The sequence below is a fragment of the Notamacropus eugenii genome, chromosome 3 (genome assembly GCF_028372415.1).
Source record: "Notamacropus eugenii isolate mMacEug1 chromosome 3, mMacEug1.pri_v2, whole genome shotgun sequence".
Lineage (NCBI taxonomy): Eukaryota > Metazoa > Chordata > Mammalia > Diprotodontia > Macropodidae > Notamacropus > Notamacropus eugenii.
Genome location: NC_092874.1, coordinates 445571515 through 445596715, shown reverse-complemented (window position 1 = coordinate 445596715; position 25201 = coordinate 445571515). Strand labels below are relative to the sequence as shown.

General features: G+C 34.4%; 1 protein-coding gene across 1 annotated transcript in view; it reads left to right on the top strand.

Annotated features, from left to right (window-relative positions):
- Nucleotides 1-2226: 2226 nt before the first annotated feature.
- The window catches only part of LOC140532284 (contactin-6-like), a 326641-nt gene continuing 303666 nt past the window's right edge, over nt 2227-25201 (top strand). Inside the window, exons 1-3 of the mRNA XM_072650698.1 lie at nt 2227-2260; nt 3175-3301; nt 8994-9169. Of these exons, the coding sequence (XP_072506799.1) occupies nt 2227-2260; nt 3175-3301; nt 8994-9169 (337 nt within the window). The remainder of the gene's footprint in view (nt 2261-3174; nt 3302-8993; nt 9170-25201) is intronic.

The window sequence follows — 25201 nt, the reverse complement described above, 5'->3', positions numbered from 1 at the left end:
GTTGGGAAGCTACCTATTTACATGGCACGTCTTCTGTGTTTTTGACTTTTTATTCTCTCCCACATTTATATTCGAACCAAACTGATGATGGTATTAATAGCTAACATTCACATAATGCCTTGTTTTGCAAGAAGCTCAGAGGGACAATATTAAATGATAAGAAGAAGGCATGAGGGAACTGCACTCAAAATGGAGTTGAGCAGCAGGTTTGGGGGATTTCTTTGAGAATCCTTCTGCACAAATGTCAGTCATGGTCATATGTCTGTTCTGATCATGATACATAAAAGATAACATAGATGTTTTGCAAAGAAATGCTATCCAAACTTGAATAAACAGATTGTATCTCTGCTTTTAAATTGTTTGGATTACAATTCAGTTGGTTGAATTTGGTGACTTTACGTTATCTCATGACATTTGGATGAAGAGGATGAAAAGTCACTGAATATTTCAAATTTGTAAAATGGGAATAATAAAATTACCTACCTCCCAGTGTTGATGTGAAGATCAAATGAGATGATACCTGTAAAGTGCTTCCCGTAGTACCTGGCACAGAGCTGGTGCTTAATGAATTTTTGTTAAAAAATATTCTATCTCCAAGTCCTGTACTCTTGTTCCACACTATGCTACCTAGATGCCTCTGGATAACTTGGAATCTCAGGAATATATGCAAGGGCTTATCAATAAAAAATTAACAAGGCCCATACTTATGTGCCAGCTGATTATGGTGGTCACAGTGAACTCAAGTAAATGACAGAAACTAAAAGAGAAAGTGAAGAGGAAAGGAAAATTGAAATGAACAGAAAGAGAATTAAAATTTCACTGACCTCTGAGAAACTTTTCACAGAGGGCTTCAAAATCCTAACAACCAACTAAAGATTACTGGACTAAACGAATTCTTGGGAACCTCTGATCTACTTGTAAGGCATGCATCTTTAATTAGGTCAGGCCATCAGAGTCAGGTGAAAAATGATGGAAACTAAATTGTAGTTTTGAGAAACCCACAGATTCTTGGAAAGGGGAAATGGGGACTTTGTAAGGATTTGTACATGGACATGTAAAACTCTAATAATAACCTGGCAAGGATTTAGGAAAGCTCAACAAATTTCCTGTGCTTGAGCATCAACAAGTTTTATACTTAACTGGGATTTTGGAGCCCTCTCTCAAGCAAGTGATCACTTGGAAAGTTTTGTGCCTCTGTGATGAACCTATATACATATGTGTGTGCATATATGTGCATATATTTATATACATATTTGTGTGTGTACGTGTATTTGTGTATTTATTTAGTATAAGAGAATGTGGGGCCTTTATTAGTGATGGTCAAGTGGGATAAATTAAGAGAGTAATTAAGCAAACAACTTGGGCTTTATAAAGTTTTAAGGTACATCTTGGTGTGTGTGTGTATGCACATACGTTTGTGTGTCTATATGCATGTCATGTGGAAGCTTTCATTGAGCAAGGAGTTGGATGGGGACTGCGGAATGTGCTTATTATAAACTATTTTTCTTATTTAAATTTAACATATAGTTATAACTACACAAAGGAAACCTAGAATCATCATGGATTCTTTTCTGAAGATAAGAGTTTAACACACTTCTATGCCAATAAAATGATAAATATTATCAGGAAAAAATTTTGGAAACCAAGCACTAAATATTACTCTGTTTTCGCGTAAAGTAATATATCACCTTTTTATTTGCGAATCTGTGTACAATTCTGGTTAGTACATATTGAGGGGAATTTTGGCAATAACAATTAGGTTGTGAGGTCCTTGAGAACAAAAATGATTCTTTGTTATGTTTATGTCTTTGAGGGTAACTAACGGATGACTTATTTGTGGTGGGAATTCAATAAATATTTATGTAATGAATAGGAGAACAAATCTTGTAACAGGGAGATAAGTGCGTTGCTGATAGGTGTGTTGTGAGGCTCAGATGATTAATAAAGTGTAAGGCACTTTCCAACTTAAAAGAGATGTCTAAATGCCAGTTTATTATTATAATTATTATCATTATCATCAATATTTTGTTGCTGTTGTTGCTGTTAGCCTGTAGCTTCCGAACCTTCAGCTAATTTCATTCTCTGAACTTTCTACTAAACTTTTGCAAACTCAAGCAATGTTAATAGAACAATATCCATTGTGATGGTTAATGTTTAACTGATTAAAAAATGAAACCAAGACACTTTTAAGTTTAATCTGTACTAGTAATATATTCTTCTGTGTAGATGATCGATGGGACAATAAATAAAGCTTTAGTTTGTAATAATTAGTGGTTGCTGAGGTATGAAACCTGACTCATGATTGCAGGGTCAAATGAGAGCTAGCTCCCACACAGTGATCCCATGTAGGCTCCCTTTCTTTGACCTTAGTTAAGGAAGAGGAGTCAACAACAAAGAGACCAGAGTTTTAGTCTTCCAGGCCAATCAAATCTGGAAGTGATTTGTCTTTCAGGGAAAGAAAGAACCTAACCCATATCAGAAAGACCCTGGGAAATATTCTTCCTGCTATACTATATAAGAGAAGTAAGGTCTCTTCTGAAACATAAGAATGAGGCTAAGAAGTTAATGTTCAACCTAATGGTATGATGAGAGACCACCAGAATGTATTCACTAAATTCTAAAATACTGAAATGAATATCCTTCTCCAAGGCTGAATGAAGAAATACAAGGAACTACTAATCTCAGTGGACAGAAAAGGGGAAAAATATTTGCTAAAACAATTGGTATAGACTTAAAAGAGAAATGGATTCTAAGTAGTAGTTGATCAATTTTTTTTTTCAGATATAATAGAGTCTCAGAGGGTTATATAAAGAGAAGGAAGGATACCTGGGATTAATATCAGGAATAAAATTTTTCAAGAGTCCTCCATGATACATTCTTTAACGTCATTGTCAGAACACTGTTTCTTGAAATGTGATAGAATCTAACAGGAATTAAATACATCCCATAACGAAGGTGTGATGACACTTATGCTTTCAGTTTGGTTAATTTATGGATTTAATTAAATGTAGACTTTCATCTTGGGAAAATATATTAATCTATTATACTACACAAATGTGTGTTACTTATATAGATACTAGACTGAACCATCTTTTAGTTGCAATGAAAAGTAAAAGGTTATTTTTTTCCCACCTGAGATACTACATTGGTTTTATTTCTTTTTCATTTTTACAGACAATGGTGTTCTTCAGGGACCTAATTTCACCCAAGAGCCACAGGACGTGATATATTCTTTGAATATCAAGAATTCTGAAGTTGTCTTGAATTGTGCAGCCAATGGCTATCCAGTACCAGATTACAGGTGAAGTTCACGTCTTCTTTGTGATGGTCAGTGACAGCTTTTTTGCTTAAATTTGATCATCCCAGAGGAACCTAATATAAAGCTTTATACCTTCTTATTCATGCTAGGCAAATAAGATAAAGGTCTTATTTCATTTTTTTATCTTGGGAATCATGAAGGAAAGATTCAATAATTTTTTTTAATATTTATTTGTAAGGTAGAAATATAACTGTGCCGGAAAAAGTTAACTAATATTTGAATAGCTCACACTATGCCCATGAGTGTTGATGTGGTATACATAGGTCCCAAAACTCTAATATTATTACATTAATTTAAAAAGTATTTTAGGAGAGTCACTTGGCATCCATCATCCTGCCAATGACGAATTCTGCGGAATGGTTCTCTCAGAGTAGCCAGAAGCCCTCACACTTTGGCCAAGGTGATTCTGAGGTTTCTGCCACAGGGGGCATCTTCTTTTTGGCGTCTCCCTGATACTTAGGGGGTCAGAGGGCCCTTCTAAGAGTTCGAGTCCCAGAGCTATCCGCAGCTACTGTCAGAGGGTCCTCCTCAGTCAAATCCAGATCTATGGGCTGGGAGGTTTCCCTTGAGGTCAGCAGTAGTACCTGTGGGCTATTGGAGAGCCCAGGTCCAGAACCCCATGGCCAGGGGGCCACACAGCCTACACACAGCCTTCACAGTCAAGCAATTCACCACTCTGGAGAGCCCCTTTAAACGCCATCACTACTTGGGCTCTGCTTACAGGTGCAAACTGGCAGCAAGATCCAACTGACAGAAATTCAGAATAGCCCTCATGGAACTGAAGCGGCAGCTATAGGATTTGAGCACCCTCCCCCCAGCTTTCTCCTCTACAGTCCTCTACAGCCCTCCCTTTTCCCCTCCCCACCCCACTTCTGCAATCTGCACCATTGCCTCTGCCAGGCGTGCAGGAGGTGTATCCCAGTTCGCCTGTCTGCTAAATAGTTGCCATACCAGGCCTCCTTCCTGAGGGCACTGTGACAACGGAGGTCAGCCCCTCTTTGAGGATGACAGTGGTTCTGAGGAAGAAGGAGAGATAAGTGACTGGACAGGATAGGACGCCTCCAAGAAATGTTATGATGAAAGAGTCCTCTTTCCTCTGGCTTCTGCCACTTTGCAGTTCAACCCAATATGAACTTATATGTATACATTTGCAAATTTTTGTCGAACTATATTATGTATAGATCAATCTATTTATGGAAATATTAAAGAATAAATCAAAGTATTTTAGGAATGAGACTATTTTTATTCTTAACTCTGTCTCAACATCAATTCATAAATTGAATTATTTCACTTTGAAAGCATAAATCTTTTTATAAATTGATAAGAATTAATGGTAGATTTATAGAAGAACAATTTTACCTTTTGAAGATAATATGTCTGAATTGGCATTTGTCTAGATGTTTGAGTAGCCATAGGTAACACCAACTGAATTGTCGGTTTGCTCAATGATTTTTGTTCATGAATTTATTTGAGACTTACTACAATGCATAAAGACTCAGCCTATACACACTATAATTATGAAGCCAAGTGAGTAAAGGTAAAGGTAGGAGAGAGACCAAACATACCCCCACCTTTTGTCCCATATTGACAAACTATTACTTCAAACTGTGTTAAGAATTACTAGAACCTCACATTTGGAGATATTTATCTTAATTTCCTCACAAGAGAGATACTAAAATATGAATGTGATCATTATTTGAAGAAAAATTTGTAAATTATTTTTTTTTCTATAAAGAAATGTTTGGATTGAAAAAAGTCAGGATTTTTGATGATGAGCTGGGATGTCATTACTTTTTAAATCCCTGTGCATCTAGGATCAAAGGCAAAATGCTTCTGTCTTCATTTCCAAATCAAACTAACCTCTGCGACACCATCATTAATATTACCCTAAGAAATACTAATATCTCAACATGGGGAAAGTGACCCCCAAACTATGTAGTGAAACCTAAAATGATAAACTCTAAACAGTGTTTCAGCAACAACAATAAAAACAACACACAGGCAAAAGGACTTTCAGAAAATATATCTTAGCACTCACATGCGAGGATTCATCAAAATTATTTTTCAGTTTCAGACTGTCATGACATAACCTATTCTAACTTTACTTTTGCATTAGACTCAGCTATAATGATTTTTGATTTAATGTTTTATTTTATGGTAAAGAAAAGGGACTTTAAAAGATAATGATATTCAGGTTTTTAAAAGATAATTCTACTGAAGGAATTCTGAAACAAAGCTCTCCTGGTCTCTAAAGAATTAATCTTAGAAGAATGCTGAAATACATGGTGTAGTACAGGCAAGAGAAATCATAAATTGCTTGAATTTTATACAATAAGAATATTTATATCAGCCTTTTGAAAAATTTCCCTTTAATTTAGTTTATAAGATTTGAGGAAGAAATACTAAATGATAATATAAAAGGGTTGTAATATGAACAATAATAACAGTGATGATGAGAATGATACTGATAAATGATTTTGTTATGGCATTTTAAGGTTTTCCAAAGGTTTCCCATATATTATTTGATGCTCAAAACAACTCTGTGGTGTAGGCACTTGTATTATTTCCATTTGCTGGAGACTGAGAGAGTTTGAGTGAACTTGCATAAGCTCATGCATTTTTTAAGTGTCTGAAACAAGGTAGCACTAATTTCTTTCTGATTCCAAGTAAAACACCCTACTAAGAATGTCATCCAGCTTCAGATGGAGACAATTTCTTTTCTTTATTGGGAAAATGAAAGCTCCCTTTTGTGAAAACACTTGAATTAATTTTTATGTTCTGAGTCTCATTTGAATATTTCTGTTAATACACCCTAAGAATATGTTCACAGAAATTTGGTTTAGCCAGAGGTACAATACCACTGGAAGGCATCATCCTCATGAAGGACGGAGCTCTTGTTCCTTTTGGAGTTCTGTTTTTATCTCTGTAAAAAAGGGAGAATGAAAGATAGACTAGAAGATGTCCTCAGTCCTTTCCAACTCTGACATTCCTTTTTTATTCAATTTGGCAAAGCTAGGCACCATCTATTTTTTCTTAAAAATAACTTCAAAACACTAAATAGATTTACTCCTTGATTTTTGTTCCACACATATGACTTCTCTCTACTTTTCATTATCTCATTAAGAGAAAATGATTTCACCATGGAGTAATTCCAGTTCTGCTCATCAGTGACGTTGAAAAGGAAAGATTCATAAAATCATAGTTTCAGAGTTGGTAGGAGTGTTGATCATAAGAAGATAAGATCACAGACCCAGGTCTGGAAGGAATACCAAGGGACATTTTTTCTACTTCCCATATTTAACAAATAAGGAAACTGAGACTCAGAGTGAGATGTAATTTGTTCAAGGTCCCACAAGTATTAGCGGGAGTGAAAAACCAGACCCTCTGATTTTAGAGCTTTGACCAGACTCATATAATAACAGTGTGTAGAAGAAGCAAGCTCAGAACCCAAGTCTACCGCTTCTACAATAGCTCTTATTCCACCGTACTACGCTGCCTTCTCTAGCACCAAGAAAGGGAGCCAACAATTATCCTTAAATAGAATGTACCAAATACATATGATTGATTATCTGGTTAATGCAGGGAACCATGTGCCAAGAGACTTTCAACAAACCTTTAGGATACTCAAAGATTAATAAAGATTCATTCTAAATGATTTAAAACAATTCTTTAAGGCCAATGTTTTAATATCTAAAATATAAAAATTCTCTTGGGCATTCAATGCTATCATTAAATACTTTTCTACCATCCACCTGAATCCCTGAATACTTTTTAATTTCTTCATTGATTGAAACATACTCATTAGGCTAAAGTCCCCAGCATGCCAGAAATTGAACCCTGATCTTTCTGCACAGTTTAATAATCATTGTACTACCGTGATTAAAATGACCATGGAGCTACTGGGAAGGATTCGCTGGTTGTTGCTAAGCCAACAACATTGAATTTAGTTGAAAAACAATTATAAAGCTTAATTAGGAACATGTAATGATGACAACCATTATTTCAGTGATTGATTCCAAGTTAAAGGGACCTCAAGCAGAACGCTAGCCTATACCTTGCTATTAACATTGAAAGGAACTTCAAAGTCCTCTGAAAAGTGTGCCCTTTTTTTAAATTATGAAGGATCATTTACGTGTGGGAAAGGTGGCCTTTTGACTTGTTAAGATTGGCTTAAAGAGATGACTGCTTTCTGATTCCTGTGTATGCTTAAAAAACATTGGAGCACATTTTAAAAATAAACTGTATTGATTCTTTTTTTTATTCAATATTAGAAGCAAATCCAGGCAAACGGAATATCCTTTTCAAAAAATCTACTCCCTTTTGCTTCACATTCATAAAATGGAGCCAAGGTGTCTAAGAATCAGCTGAATTATTTAAAGCAACAAAACCTGTCCAAAGCCTTTGCCTGATTTGATATTTGATCAATCATTTCTCATCTTTAAGATGGGACAGCTTTATCTACCTCCATATTTCTTATCTACCCTTGTTCCGCATTTGTCAGAATCCATACTTGCTGAGCTTCTCCCAAGACTTAGGGAATAAATCTGCAGTGATTTTTTTTCTCTGACAAGTATTCACCACCACATTTTTTAAAACTCTCATTATCGGGCAGAAAATGGGTCACATTTATACATAAAACATTTTATTTTAAGGTTATATATGTAGTCATATAAATAGTAGTATCAAGTTTTTTCAAATGATTAGTTGTAATAATCCAACCTTTTAAAAATGTACAATTCTTTTTTTTAACCTCTCAGTATTTTGTATATCCATACATAAGTTTCTTGAGACTATTTTATAGATTAAAAAGATGTTATTATAGCCAGAATAAAGTATGTATTATTTATGGATGGTATGTTTTGGGAAGGGTGGAGGACAGAAATCCAACTGCCTCAAAAGAATACTATTAAACCTCTGAAACTAATTATTACTCTTTTAAAAATAAATAAGGCTGCACATGGTGCTTCAGTTAGCTAAGTCATATGTTAAGGAATTCTCAACATGACTATTAGGTAAGCGAAGAGATCTTTCATTGCCTAAAATAAAGCCTTTCATACTGTATTTGTTTTTTTCTCAAGTATTATTTAAGGTTGACATTTCTAAGTGCCTTTGAAATATTACCATCATGATTAATTTCCCAAGTAAGAGATTAACAGAGACAAATTGCATTCCAAAATAGCCAGCTTATTATTATTTTATCAGCCTTCAAGCTAGCATTAGAAAAAAATATTTGTCTACTTTTCCCCTGCCATTTGCAATGTACTCTTTCTGGATTTCTATCACTAAATCATTTTTGACATTCAATTTTGTTGTATCAGTTAAGGGTGTTCAGGTATGGTATGTTATTTAAAAAAAAAATCACTGTTAAGGACTGCATTCTTAACATTTACCCCTTCAGTGTTAAACTCTCTCTCTTCCATGGGAATAGCTGTGATGCCTCATTATGTAAATTCAGGTCACTAAAATGGATTAAAGAGTTCAAGGAACAAAGCCCCTTATATCACCAACCTCCTAGTAACCTGACTCCCCTGAATCCCTGGTATAATTGTACCATATTTAATCACATTTTTATTGTTATGAGAAGTAAAACTGTGCACTGACCCCAAAAAATAAAAAAATACAATAATCAAACTCATAAATTGTAAGAGTAATTTGTTTTATTTTTCTCTCAAAGGTGGAAGCAAAATGGCACAGATATTGATTTTACCCTGAGTTATCACTACAGGCTGGTCGGAGGCAGCTTGGCCATCAGTAATCCCCACAAAGCAGAGGCCATCGGCATATACCAGTGCTTAGCCACCAATCCATTGGGAACCATTGTCAGCCGCAAGGCAAAGCTCCAGTTTGCATGTGAGTTATGAAAAAAAAAAGATACTTATCCTGGGTTTCTCAAAGTAAATTATCTTCTGACATATCACTAAAGACTTACTTCAATTGTGCAAATATCTAGTTGTATCTTATTCCAGTCATGACATAAACCAGGTTAACTTTTAAATACATTACATAGACATTTTATTTACGTTAAATAGACATTTTTGCGTCATTGGTAATAAGGCCACTTGTTCACTCTTTCTGAACTTTCTCTTTAAGGAGATTTTTAAAAATATCTTTTTTTGAGTATTAATACAAAGGCATCTTTCTATATTGAACACTGATTTATGGACCTCCAAAAACATGACTTAAGGACAACTTTTCTGTATTGGAAAGATAATCTCATACGATAATGACAGCTAGCTAGCTAACTAGCTAGATGGATATGGATAGATAGATAGATAGATAGATAGATAGATAGATAGATAGATAGATAGATAGATAGATAGATAGATATGGATAGATAGATAGATAGATAGACAGATAGATAGATAGATAGGTTAGGTATGTAAGCATGTATGTGTGTATGTGTGTATGTATGTGTGTATGTGTATATAACTGTGTGTATGTGTATAAATAAATTGTTTGAAAAAGGTAGTCTTTATATTTATTGTAGTGATGTCCAGAGGCATCCTATAAATATCACCCAACAAATTACTTCTGTGACATTTGATACATAAGCAGATGTATAATAAATAGACTACATACCCTTGGTGTATCTTTCTACTTTCATGGTATATGTGGGAAAAGAGTTTTTTGAATGCACTTTTACTTTTTATTTGAACAGTAAAGTTTTCTTCATGCTTCTTCTGAATATCTTGTTCATCTTTTTAAGGGATGATTGTATAATATCATATCAGAATGCTGCAAGGGGTATTTCAAGGTATCTCTTGGTCTCTGTCTCTGTCTCTCTGTCTCTCTCTCTTTGGGGAGCGGGGTGGTAGAGTTATAGTCTGGTTTCTCTAAAAGTATTTGCATTCTGTGACTATGAGAATGCAATTGTTGTCAAACTTTATCAATAAAACATGCCTCTAAGACAACCTTGTTGAAGTATTTCAGACAACAGTAAATGTATTAATTATTGAACATACTCTCGATTTCATAGCTAGTTTTGCATTATAAAGGTTATCCAAAAGATTCAGTAAAGATCAGATAAACCATAGCTTTTCTTATAGTCTTGGTGGGGACAATTTGAGTGGATTTACTCCTGATTTGATAAGATCAAGAGATTTAACTGTACTTTCTAAGGAATTTTTTTTTTTAAACCACTACTACGGTTGCCAGGTGAACTATACAAATAGGTTTATAAGCTATTTTAAGGACTAAGAAAATCAACTTGATTTTCTGCCTTTCAACTGAAATGATTACTTGGAAAAACAACAGGGACCCAAATACTGATCAGAATAATTCATGAAAATAAGTTATTTTTACAGAGATATTAAAGTATATTTCCAGAGTTACACTTTATTTTTGTCTACATAATTTCCTTTGAAATCAAAGTTGGGAAGGGTTGATCTTTATTTTTTTAGTATTAAATAATATTATTTACTTTCAGTGTTCTCCAATAACTACCATATAACTTAGATTACTATTTTCCCCTCCTTCCCTCCTCACTACCCCCTCCCTCCCTGAGACAGCATGCAATTTTGTATAAGTTCTACACGTACATTCCTATTAAATACATTTTCACTATAGTCATGCTATGTTGAAGAATTGAAATGAGTGAGAGAAATCATCTAACAAACCAAAATGCTGTATACACACACACACACACACACACACACACACACACACACACACACACACACACACACACAAATGATCTGCTGCAATCTGCGACTGAATTCCATAGTTCTTTCTCTGGATATGGAAGGCATTTTGCTTAGAAGACCATTGGGAATGTTTTTTTTTTTTTTTTTAAGTCTTTGCATTGCAATTAAGTTCCAAGTCTACCAGAAAAAACTCTCACACGGTGGTTGTCAATTTGCAGAAAGTTCTCCTGGTTCTGTTCCTTTGACTCAGTATCAGATCATATAAGAATTGCCAGGCCTCTCTGAAGTCTTCCTTTTCATCATTTATTACAGCACAATAGTATTCCATTACATTCATATAACAAAATTTGTTCAGCCATTCCCCAATTCATGGGCATCTCCTTGATTTCCAGTTTTTGGCCAACACAGAGAGTGCTGCCATAAATATTTTTGTACATGTGGGACTCTTTCCCATTTTCATGATCTCTTGCAGATACAGTCCTAGGAGCGCTATTGCTGGGTCGAAAGGTATGCATATTTTTGTAGCCCTTTGGGAATAGCTATAAAATTGCTCTTCAGAATAGTTGGATGAGCTCACAGCTCCACCAACAATGTATCACTATTCCAACTCTCCCACGTACTCTCCAACATTTATCATCTTCCTGTTCTGTCATGTTTGCCAATATAATAGGTGTGATGTGGTACCTCAGAATGGCTTTGATTTGCATCTCCCTAATCAAAAATTATTTAGAACATTTTCGTATGACTATAGATATTTTTAATTTCTTCCTCTGAAAATTGCCTGTTCACATCCTTTGACCATTTATCAATTGGGGAATGACTTGTATTGTTGTAAATTTGACTCAGTTCTCTATCTGTTGTAGAAATGAGGCCTTTATCCCTGAGATTAGCTGTAAAAATTCTTTCCCAGTTTTCTACATCTTTCTGAATTTTGGTTGCATTGGGTTTGGTTGTGCAAAAACTTTGCAGTTTAATGTAATCAAAATTATCCATCTTACACTTCCTAATGCTTTCTATCTCTTTTTTAGTCAAAAATTCTTCCCTTCTCCATAGATTTGATAAATACACTAATTTGTCCATAGTATCCATCTTTATACCTATCTTGTGAACCCATTTGGATTTTATTCTTGTGTATGCCTAGTTTCCACCACACTTTTATTCAGTTTTCCTAGCAATTTTTGTCAAACAGTGAGTTCTTATCCCAGAAGCTGGAGTCCTTGGGTTTATCAAACAGTAGATTACTGTATTTGTTGTCTACTGTGTCTTGAGTATTTAGTATATTCCACTTGTATACCCTTCTGTTTTTAGGCAGTACCAAGTGGTTTTAATAATTGCTGCTTTATAATATAATTTGAAATCTAGTAGCACTAGGCCACCTTCCCTAGCATTTCTTTTCGTTAGTCCCCTTGATATAATGGACCTTTTGTTCATGCAGATGAATTTTGATACTATTTTTTCCAGCTCTAGAAAATAAGTATCTGATAGTTTAATTGGTATGGCAGTAAATAACTAAATTAATTTAGGTAAAATTGTCATTTTTATTATATTGATTCAGCCCACCCATGAGCAACTGATGTTTTTCCACCTACTTATATCTGACTTTATTTGTGCAAAAAGTGTCTTGTAGTTGTGTTCATATAGTCCCTGGGTTTGTTTTGGCAGGAAAGCTCCCAAATATTTTATAGTGTCTATCCTAGTTTTAAATGGAATTTCTCTATCTCTTGCTGTTAGGATTTGTTAGAAATGCAGAAGATTTGTGTGGGTTTATTTTGCAACCTGCAACTTTGCCAAAATTGTTTATTATTTCAAGTAGATTTTTCCATGAATCTCTGGGATTTTCTAAGTATATCATCATATCATCTGCAAAGAGTGATAACTTAGTTTCTTCTTGGCCTATTCTAATTCCTTCAGTTCCTTTATCTTGTCTAATTGCTACAGCTAACATTTTTAGTACCATATTGAATAATAATGTTGATAATGGACATCCTTGTTTCACCCCTGATCTCACTGGAAAAGCACCTAGCTTATCGCCATTGCATATGATGCTTGTTGAAGGTTTTAGATAGACATTGCTTATTATTTTGTGGAAAGTTCCCTTTGTTCTTGTGCTCGCCAATGTTTTTCATAAGAATCTGTGTTGTATTTTGTCAAAAGCTTTTTTCTGCATCTATTGAGATAAGCACGTGCTTTCTGTTAGTTTTGTTGCTGATATGGTTGATAATACTAATAGATTTCCTAATATTGAACCAGCGTTGCATACCTGGCATGAATCTTACCTGGTCATAATGTATTATTGTTGTGATAATTTGCTGTATTTGTTTTGCTAAAATCTTATTTAAAATTTTTGCATCTATATTCATTAGAGAAACTGGTCTATAATTTTCTTTCTCTGTTTTGTCTCTTCTTGGTTTAGGTATCAAAACCATACTTGTATCATGAAAAGAATTTGGGAGGACTCCTTCTTCCCCAATTTTCAAAAAATAGTCTATGTAGTATTGGAATTAATTGTTCTTTAAATGTTTGATAGAATTCACTTGTAAATCCATCCGACCCTGCAGATTTTTCCTGGGGAGTTCATTGATGGCTTGTTCCATTTCTTTTTCTGCGATGAGGTTGTTTAATTATTCAACTTCCTTTTCTATTGATCTGGGCAATTTGCATTTTTTTAAATACTGGTCCATCTCATTTAGATTGTCAAATTTATGGACCTAAAGTTGGGAAAAGCAATTTCTAATTATTGTTTTAATTTCCTCCTCAGTGGAGGTGAGTTCACCTCTTTCATTTATTATTTCACTAATTTGGTTTTCTTCTTTCTTTTTTTAAACCAAATTAACTAAAGATTTATCAATTTTATTAGCTTTTTCAAAAAGTCAGCTGTGGGTTTTATTTATTCAATAGTTTTCTTAATTTCAATTTTCTTCATTTCTCCTTTGTCTTCCATCATTTCTAATTTTGTTTTTACTTGGGGATTTTCAATTTGTTCTTTTTTTAGCTTTTCCAACTGCATGCCCAAGTCATTGATCTCCTCTTTCTCTATTTTATTGATGTAGGCATTCAATGATATAAGACTTCCCCTAAGAACTGTTTTTGCAATATCTCATAAGATTTGGTAGGTTGTCTCATTATTGTCATTCTCTTGAATGAATTTGTTGATTGTTTCTATGATTTCTTTTTTAACCCACCCCTTCTTTAGAATTAGATTACCTAGTTTCCAATTAAGTTTTGATTTATCTTTCCATGGCCTTTTATTACATATAATTTTTATTGCATTATGATGTGAAAATGATGCGTTGACTATTTTTGCCTTTCTACACTGGATTGTGAGGTTTTTATGCCCTAGAACATGGTCAATTTTTGTATATGTGCCATGTACCACTGAGAAAAAGCTATATTACTTTCTATTCCCATTCAATTTTCTCCAAAGATATATCATATCTACCTTATCCATAGTTTTATTTACCTCCTTAACCTCTTTCCTGTTTATTTTGAGGTTAGATTTATCAAGTTCAGAGAGGGGATGGTTGAGATCTCCTGCTAGTATAGTTTTGCTGCCTATTTCTTCCTTCAACTCCTCCAAACTCTCCTCTAACCATCTGAAGGCTATATCACTTGGAAAATAAGTGTTTAGTAATGATATTGCTTCATTATTTATTGTGCCTTTTTGCAGGATATAGTTTCCTTCCTTATCTTTTTTAATTAGATCTATTTCTGTTTTTGTTTTGTCTGAGATTAGGATTGCTACCCCTACTTTTCTTACATCTGCTGAGGCACAATATATTCTGCTCCCACCTTTTACCTTTACCCTGTGTGTATCTCCCCATTTCAAATGTGTTTCTTGTAACAACATATTGTTGGATTATGGCTTTTTATCAATTCTGCTATTCATTTCAATTTATGGGAGAGTTCATTCCATTCACATTCACAGTTATGATTGAAACCTGTGACTTCCTCTTCATCCCTTTTCCCACCGTTTGTGCTTTTAGATCTCCCATGTCCCTTCCCCTCCTCAACAGAGTTTTTACTTTTCACCACCACCTCCTACAATCTTTCTTTCCTTCTTTCAGGGCCCCTCCCTTTTACTCCCCTTTACTCTTACTGCTTCTTCCCTCCCTTTTAGCTTCCCCTCCCTTTTCTTCACCCTTTCCCTCCTAATGTTTATAGAGCTAGTTAGATTTATATATTAATTAAGTTTATTGTGCCCTCCTTGAACCAAATCAGATGAGAGTACCTCACAAACAATGCTCATCTCTCTCTCCTCTTTCCTTCTATTATAATTTTGTATCTCTTCCTGTGATGTAATTTACCATTTTCTGCTTCCTCCTTTTCACATGTCCTGTTAAAATCCCTTAGTACCCTTAAATCGTATTGTTATCATCACGTCATTTACTTTATACCTGTTCTCTCTGTATATCCCTTTTATATGTCATAATAGGTGTACAATTCTCAGGATTAATAAGTATCTTCTCTTATAGGGAGGTAAACAGTTTGCCCAACTTGAGCAACAAGTTTTTCTTTTCCCCTGTTTACCTTTTTATGCCTCTCTTGAGACTTGTGTTTTAAGATCAAATTTTTTATTCAGTTGTGACCTTTTTGTCAGGAAGGTCTGGAAATCTCTAATTTCATTGAATGTCCATTTCTTTGCCTGAAATATTATGCTGAACTTTGCTGGGTAATTGATCCTTGATTGTAGTCCCAACTCCTTTGCTTTACAGAATATTTTATTCCAATTCCTTCGATCTTTTAATGCAGAAGCTGCAAGGTCCTGTGTGATGCTGACTTGTTCCTGATCTTTATATGTGATGATGATTCAATATATTGCATTGTTTAATATCATACATTATTGACATTAGGGATGGTCCAACTGACTTCAATAATGACCTGTGGCTAACTTTATTTGGAATTGGACATACTGTGCTTTGAAAAGAACACTAAAACTTGAAACACTGGGTTTGAGTACAAATGCTAACTCTGTTAATCAATATGTATTTAATCTTAAGCAAGTCTTTTGACATTTCTTGAACTCATTTCCCTCATTCATTGGGGGGAGATTACTTCAGATCTAAGGCATAGCTCTATGATATTGTGCTATTTGTACTCTCATGTATATATGTGCATTTACGTGTATGTACACACATACACTCTGTGTTATATGTATGTGTGTATATGTATACACATGTATGTTTTATTTATTTTAATAAATTTAAATTGATTTTAAATTATTTTAAAATCATATCAATTACATTTATCCTCTCCAATCTTTATTAACTCTCCTAGCGAAAAAATCTGATATCAAAGATTTTTTTTAAGGGAAGAAAATAAGTAGTGGTCAGTTAATCAATTAAAATGTCTGATATTATATCTAGTGATGCACATCAATTAAAATCCCTCTTCTGAAAAGAGAGGAGGAGACTATTTTATGTATCTTCTTTGGGCCAAAATTGCTCATTATAATTTTTAAAAATTCAAATATTTTGACCCAGTATTTGATTTGCTATCATAATATTTGTGTCTGTTGTTTCATTGGCTATTTCTTTTATATTATATCAGTTAATACATGTCTTTCAGTGCTTCCTTATACTAATGATGGTAGTCTTTGTTCAGAGAATTGGTAATATTCTATCTCATTTATACATGATAGTTTACTTAACTATTTTCCAATCAGTGGACATCAGCTTTATTTCCATTTCTTGGCTACTACAAAATAAAATGTATTACTGTAAATATTTTGTTATATATAGAAACTTGATTTTTTTCATCTCTTTCCTTGGTCCATATACCCAGAAGTAAAATCTCTGAGCACAAAAAGTGGACATTATAGCTATCTAATTTTACATAATTGCAAATTTCATTCCAAAATGATGGTAGTAATTAACAGATCGAACATTAATAAATTATTAATGTACATATCTTTTGACAACCCCTCCATGTTTTTTTCTTAATCTTTCACAATTTCACAATTTTTTGTGTGTGAGGTAGAACATCAGAGAAGAAAATTGCATCAGTATTTGTAGTAGTCAAGGAGAATAATCTTATTAATCCTCTTCCTAAAAGATTCTATAGGTTCCACTTCTTTCATATATTCCAAATTGTTTTTCACAACTGAATGTCTCTCCTGGGCATTCATTTCACTTTACATTTTTAATCTGAATGTTTTTAGTAAAACTATATTACTTCCAAGATTAATGATAAAAGTTTATTAACAGACTTTTAATATGAACTCTAAGTATATATATATATATATATATATATATATATATATATATATATATATATATATATATATATATCTGCCTTAAAAATTTCTTTTACCAGATGAGAAGCAAGGAGTGGGAAAGATTAAATAACTTGCCCAAATTCACAAAGCTATTAAATGGAAGAACATGAATATGAAATCATGTCCCATGACTCCAAATTCTGTGATCTTCTAATTCTGTCATATTATCTTTTGCAGTTCAAGCATGCTCTTCTAGAATCTATGATCTGGAGGTAGGAATAAACAATTCATGTGAAAAATATATAGGGGACTGAAATCAATAGAAGTGAACAATGTGAAATGACAATCACAAGAAGTAATGGCACTCTAAGTTTCATTAAGATTTCAAACCCTGGGGCAGAACCAAGATGGCAGAGTAGAAAGATGCATATACTCTAGCACTTCTCCCACGGTCTGCAAAATACCTGCAAAAATGACTCTCAACAAATTCTAGAGGAGCAGAAGCCACAAAAGAACAGAGTAAAAGAGATTTCTCCCCAAAGGTAACTTGGAAGGTCAACAGGAAAGATCTATCTCATGGGATGCTAAACAGAGCAGAGCCCAGCCCTGGCCACGTGGCACTGGGAGGAACAGGACTTGAACACACCACCATGAAGAGTTACCAGCAGGGAGAATCTCAGATCCCTCAACCTGCAAGTAACAAATAAAGCGCCAATGGTCAGTGTGGGAGGGCTTTCCTAGTTGGGCAAGAGGGGAAAGAGTTCCTCCAGCAATAGCTCCAGGCAATGGCAGAGGCCACAGCCGAAGATTGCAGGCAGCTATTGTGGCCAGGAAGCAACCTGGGTCTATAGTCCAGGCAACTCAGCTCAAAGTCTATGGCAATAGGGAGCACCTTGTCTACACCTCAACCATAAGTGATGGCCCTGCCCCCAACCAAAGCTAACAGGAAACAAGCTGCTGAGTCTAATCTCTTGACAAAGGTTTCAGAAGTCAAGTAACTGTCTGGGAAAATGCCTAAAAAGGGAAAAAAATAAGATCATAGAAGGCTAATTTCTTGGTGAACAGATGTCTCCTCCCATCCTTTTGAATGAGGAAGAACAAGGCATATTGTCACAGGAAGTCAAGACCCCTGCCTGCAGGGCCTCCAAATAAAACTTAAACTGGGCTCAGGCAATGGAAGAGCTTGAAAAGAGAGTAGCTTTCTAAAGGAGAAACAAAAAAATGCTGAGGAAAATAACAACTTTACAAAGAGACTAACAAAATTGAAAAAAGAGGTCCAAAAAGCCAATGAGGAGAAGGAGGCTTTAAAAAGTAGAATTAGTCAAATGGAGGAGAAGGTTCAAAAGCTCAATGAATAGAATAGTTCATTGAAAGAGAGAAATGAGTTCAGGAAAATGAATGACTATAAAGTAAAGCAAGCAGTTAAAAAACAAAACCAAAAGTTTGAAAAAATAGAAGATAATGTGAAACATCTCATTGAAAAAAAAAAAACTGACCTGGAAAACAGATCCAGGAGAGACAGTTTAAAAATTATGAGGCTACCTGAAAGCCATGATCAAAAAAAGAGACTAGACATTTTTTTCCCATGAAATTATCAAGGAAAACTGTCCTGATATTCTAGAACCAGAGGGCAAAATAAATATTGAAAGAATCCACCAATCACCTCCTGAAAGATACCTGAAGAGAGAAACTCCTAGGAATATTGTAGCCAAATTTCAGAGTTCCCAGGTCAAGGAGAAAATGCTGCAAGTAGCTAGAAAGAAACAATTCAAGTGTTGTGAAAATACAATCAGGATAACAGAGTATCTGACAGCTTCAACATTAAAGGACTGAAGGGCTTGGAATAGGATATTCCAGAAGTCTAAGAAACTGGGATTAAAACAAAGAATCACCTACTCAGCAAAATTGAGTGCAATATTTCAAAGGAATAAATGGTCATTCAATGATATAGAGGACTTTTAAACATTCACGATGAAAAGACCAGAACTGAAGAGAAAATTTGACTTTCAAACACAAGAATCAAGAGAGGAATGAAAAGGTAAACAGGAAACAGAAATCATAGAAGACTTTTTAAAGCTGAACTTTTTAGATTCCTACATGGAAAGAAAATATTTAAAACTCTTGAGACTTTTCTCAATATTTAGGTAGGTGGAGGAATTGTACATACACACATATACACCTACATATAGAAAGAGAGTACAGGCTGTGTTGAATCAGAAGAGATGATATCCCCAAAACAAAATAAAATAAAATAAAAATCAAGGAGTCATGGAAAAAAATACTGGGAGGAGAAAGGTAGAAATGGAATGGGACAGGCTATAACTCATAAAAGAGATTAGAAAAATCTTGTTCAGTGGAGGAGAAAAGGGAGAAGGGGAGAGGGGAAAAGTGAAGCTACTCTCTCCATGTATGACTTAAGGAGGAAATAACATGCTCACTAAATTTGATATGACAATCTATCTTACAATACAGGAAAGTAGGAGAGTAGGAGACAAGTGGGGTGAGGGGAATGATAGAAGGGAGGGCAAATAGGAGAAGGGAGCAACTAGAAATAAACACTTTTGAAAAGGGACAAGGTCAAATGAGGGAATAAAAATAATAAGGAGGGATAGAGTAGAATAGAGGTAATATAGTTAGTATTACACAACATGATTATTATAGAAGTCTTTTGCAAGATGGCACATATTTATTCTGTGTTGAATTGCTTGTCTTCTTAGTGGAGATGGACAGGGAGGGAGGGAGGGAGAGAGGTTGGAATTCAAAGTATTAAAAATGAATGCTGAGAATTATTACTGTATATAACCAGGAAATAAGAAACACAGGTAATGGGGTATAGAAATTTATTTTGCCCTACAAGAAAGGAGGGAAGATGGGGATAAGGGAAGGGGTGGGGTGTAATAGAAGGGAAGGTACATTGAGGGAAGGGGTAATGAGAATGCAAGGCATTAGAGGGTGGAGGGAGGGGAGAGACAGGGAGAAAAACTGGAAATGTTACAAAGTGATGTAAAAGCAATTAGTGTTAAAACAACTGACTGAATTGATTACTGAGACTAAATCAGAGACATCTTTAGTTTGGGGAAAGGCATTTTAGTCTAAATTTCCTAGAAGCAGGTAACCTCAGATAAAATTTGGCATTGATGGAAAAGTTAAGGTTTTAATGGTAAATTTGATTTTATGATTGCTATTTAATCAGGGACTAGAACATGTATAGAAAGGCATGTAAGCCACTTAAGACTTGCCTCAAAAGATGTTCCTTAGCCAATGAGAAATTATCGTCATATTTGAAACTTGGCTATTGGAACTTGCTATTTTAAGATGCTATGGGACTATTAACTGACTGTTCTTCTAAGTTTAACTACAGATATGGATAGCAAGAAAAGCAGTCTGAGCCTCCAATCCATGATGCCAGTAAGCCTGTGAGATGCTGGTATGAACTGAAAAAGGTGATCTCATGGGAAGGGTGGAAGAGAGACTATTTAGCCTGGATTGAGGTAGGATTCTCCTGACTCAATTCCCCACTGACTCCTGACAAACTATAACCCTGACTGAATCAAAGTTGACAATCTGCTCCTGCCTGGAATTGACGTGAAGTTGGGGAGATATTGTTTCCCTGCAATGTCCCTACTCTTAGTGGCATTTTCCTATAGTCAAAAGGTTTGTAAGTTTAATACCAGGTCTATTAAATTATAGATTGTTGGTAGGTGAACATTCGAGCTTAAGTCTAAAATTAAGCTATTAGGCTTAGGACTTTAGACCAACAACAATAAGTTAGGGTCCTTTAATTCTTAATAATACTGTGGAGACAATTAGGTAAAGGGCTTGTGAAGTTACATAATACATAATTATTTTTTGTGTCTCCATTGGTTAATCTTTAAAAAAAAATCGTTTGTGATCTACATTGTAAATGGTTTAATGGTAAATGGTTTAAAAGAAGTATCACCTGCCCAAAAGTTGGAATTGTTTTATGTGATATGAACTGTGTTAAAAATGGAAAATAAAAAAAAGGAAGAAAAAATGTTCACACATCCAATCACTGGAATAGTGAAAAAAACAAACAAAAAAAAGATTTCCAACCACTGACCAGAATGAGTGTAAGTAAAAGCCCTGTTATTTTTTTCCTTGGTCATATCATTTTTGGAGTATTGATTCATTTTAGGATATTTCAGTTTCATCTGAGGAATTTCAATTTCATGAAATTAATTGACAAATAGAAAAATGGCAAGAAATTGGTTTTAGGATACTAAAAACTATTTGAGAAAATGCTGCAAATGAGGTACAGTTAAAGGAATTAGAGACCTTTTTGTGTGTCCTAGAAAATGTATGACTTTTTGAGAAATAGTACCTGTATTTGGTTATTGGAGGGTGGTCATGGGGACAGCAGATTAGGTTTTTCATTCTTTTTTTTCTGGTAAATTAATTTATTGAGGAAATAAATTGTCAACTGGGTTAGCAAAATCAAGATAATTTAATGTTCAAAGAACTGCTTAAGAAATTTCAAAATAGGGTTATCACTAAGATTAAAGGGGTATGTTGCATTTTTATATGCCTCTCCAAAGAAGGCAAACATGTCAAAAATAAGATCTTGTTTTACCTGATTATGATACATACATACATACATATATATATATGTATATATGTATATATATATATATACATACACTGGAAGGTAACTGCTATACAGTATATAAAGTCAATGTATGCAAAGGAAGATGCATTTGTACAAGCACAAGTCACACAAACATGAATGATTCATATATCTATGTATGCATGTGCACGCATGCATATTTGTATATGTACACACACATACGTATAAGAAAAAGGCTTATGAATGGAGTTCCAGTCCCAGTTGGTCATTTGCTTATGACTCTAGACAAGTCACTTTGACTCTGGATCTCAGTGTCCTCATCTCTAGTAATGACAAAACTGAATTAAAAGATGCAAATGGTCCTTTTCAAACTCTGAAATTCTGTGATTTATTAAATCTTCCCTTGTTCAAGAAGTCTTTCCTGGTGCTCTTTTTTTTTTCCTTTTTTAATTTTTTTTTTATTTATTTAATTTATTTTTTATTATTATTTCTTTTTGGTGTTCTATAATCACTTCCATGTAACTTAGATTTTCCCCCCTCCCTCCTCCTTGCTGCACCTTCTCTGCCCCGTCCCTCCCCGAGATGGCATAAAATTTTATATAGGTTCTACACATACGTTCCTATTAAATACATTTTCACCTTAATCATGCTGCACAGAAGAATTAAAATGAATGGGAGAAATCATAAAACAAACCAAAACATAATACAAAAGAAAATGATCTGCTCCATTTTGCGACTGAATTCCATAGTTCCTTCTCTGGATGTAGAAGGCATTTTGCCTGAAGAAACCATTGGGAATTTTTTAAGTCCTTGCATTGCAATGAATTCTAAGTCTACCAGAAAAAAAATCCTCACACAATGTGGTTGTTGCTATGTATAAAATTCTCCTGGTTCTGCTCCTTTTGTTCAGTTCATATAAGTCTTTTCGGGCCTCTCTGAAGTCTTCCTGTTCATCATTTCTTACGGTGTAATAGTATTCCATTACATTCACATACCACAATTTACTCAACCATTTCCCAATTGATGGGCATCTCCTTGATTTCCAATTTGTGGCCACCACAAAGAGGGCTGCTATAAATATTTTTGTACATGTGGGACCCTTTCCCATTTTTAGGCTCTCTTGGGGACCTAAGAAGCAGTATTGCTTGGTCAAAAGGCATGTACAATTTTGTAGCCCTTTGGGTATAGTTCCAAATTGCTCTCCAGAATGGCTTGATCAGCACACAGCTCCACCGACAATGAATTAGTGTTCCAACTCTCCCACATCTTCTCCAATATTGATCATCATCCTGTTTTGTCATGTTAAGCAATCTAATATGTGTGATGTGGTATCTCAGAGTTGTTTTGATGTGCATCTCTCTAGTCAATAGTGATTAGAGCATATTTTTCCATATGACTAGATAGCTTTGATTTCTTTCTCTGAAAACTGTTTGTTCATATATTTGACAATTTATCAATTGGAGAATGACTTGTGTTCTTGCACATTTGACTGAGTTCTCTATATATTTTAGAAATGAGGCCTTTATCACAGACACTAGTTGACAAAATTCTTTCCCAGTTTTCTGCTTCCCTCCTAATCTTGATTGCATTGCGTTTGTTTGTGCAAAAACTTTTCAATTTAATGTAATCAAAATGATCAGTTTTACACTTCATAATGTTTTCTGTCTCTTGTTTAGTCAAAAATTCTTCCCTTCTCCATAAATCTGATAAATACACTACTCCTTGCTCCATTGATTTGTTTATGGCATCAGTCTTTGTACCTGGATCATGGACCCATTTGAACTTTATTCTTATGTATGGTGTCAGGCACTGGTCTAAGCCTAGTTTCTGCCATACTCTTATCCAGCTTTCCCAGAATTTTTCGTCAAACAGTGAGTTCTTATCCCAGAAGCTGGGGTCCATGGGCTTATCAAAGAGCAGATTGCTACATTCCTTGACTTCTGTGTGTTGTGTACCTAACCCCTGCCACTGATCTATGCTTCTCTTTCTTAGCCAGTATCAAGTGGTTTTCATAATTGCTGCTTTATCATACAATAGGTCACCTTCCCAAGCATTACTTTTCATTAGTTCCCTTGATATTCTGGACCTTTTGTTCATCCAGATGAATTTTGATGTTATTTTTTCTAGCTCTACAGAACAATTACTTGATAATTTGATTGGTATGGCACTGAATAAGTAAATTAATTCAGGTAGAATTGTCATTTTTATTGTATTGGTTTGGTCCACCCAAAAGCAACTGATGATTTTCCACTTACTTAGATTTGATTTTATTTGTTGAAAAAGTATTATATAATTGTGTTCATATTGTCCCTGGGTTTGTTTTGGTAGGTAGACTCCCAAATATTTTATACTGTCCACCATAGCTTTAAATGGGATTTCTATTTCTGTCTCCTGCTGTTGGATTTTCTTAGTAATATATACATAGAAATGCAGAAGAATTGTCTGGGTTTATTTTGTAACCTGCTACTTTGCCAAAGTTGTTTATTATTTCAGGTACTTGTTTACTTGATTCTCTGGGATTCTCTAAGTATGTCATCATATCATCTGCAAAGAGTGATAATTTAATTTCTTCTTTGGCTATTCTTATTCCTTCAATTTCCTTATCTTATCTAATTGCTACAGCTATTATTTCTAGTACCATGTTGAATAATAGTGATGACAATGAACATCCTTGTTTCACCCCCTGATATTATTGGAAATGCTCCTAGCTTATCCCCACTGCATATAATGCTTGTTGAAGGTTTTAGGTAGATACTACTTAATATTTTATGGAAGGTTCCATTTATTCCTGTGTTCTCCAGTGTTTTCAATAGGAATCAGTGTTGTGTTTTGTCTGAACCTTTTTCTGCATCTATTGAGATAATCATGTTGTTTCTGTTAGTTTTGTTGTTGATATGATCAATAGTGCTAATACTTTTCCAAATACTGAACCAGTCCCACATTCCTTGCATAAATGCAACCTGATTATAATGTATTATTCTCATGATAAGCTGCAGTATTCTTTTTGATAAATCCTTATTTACAATTTTTACATCTATATTCATTGAAGAAGTTGGTCTATAATTTTATTTCTCTGTTTTGTCTCTTGCTGGTTTAGGTATCAAAATGATATTTCTATCATAAAAAGAATTTGGGAGGTCTCCTCCAATTTTCCCAAATAGTCTATATAGTATTGGAATTAACTGTTCTTTAAATGTTTGATAGAATTCACTTGTCAATCCATCTGGCCCTGGAGATTTTTTCCTAAGGAGTACACTGATGGATTGTTCAGTTTCTTTTTCTGAGATAGAGTTATTTAAGCATTCAGCTTCCTCTTCTGTTAGTCTGGGCAATTTGTATCTTTTTAAATAATCATCTATCTCATTTAGATTTTCGAATTTATGGGCATACATTTGGGCAAATTATTGTTTTGATTTCCTCCTCATTGGAGGTGAGTTCAC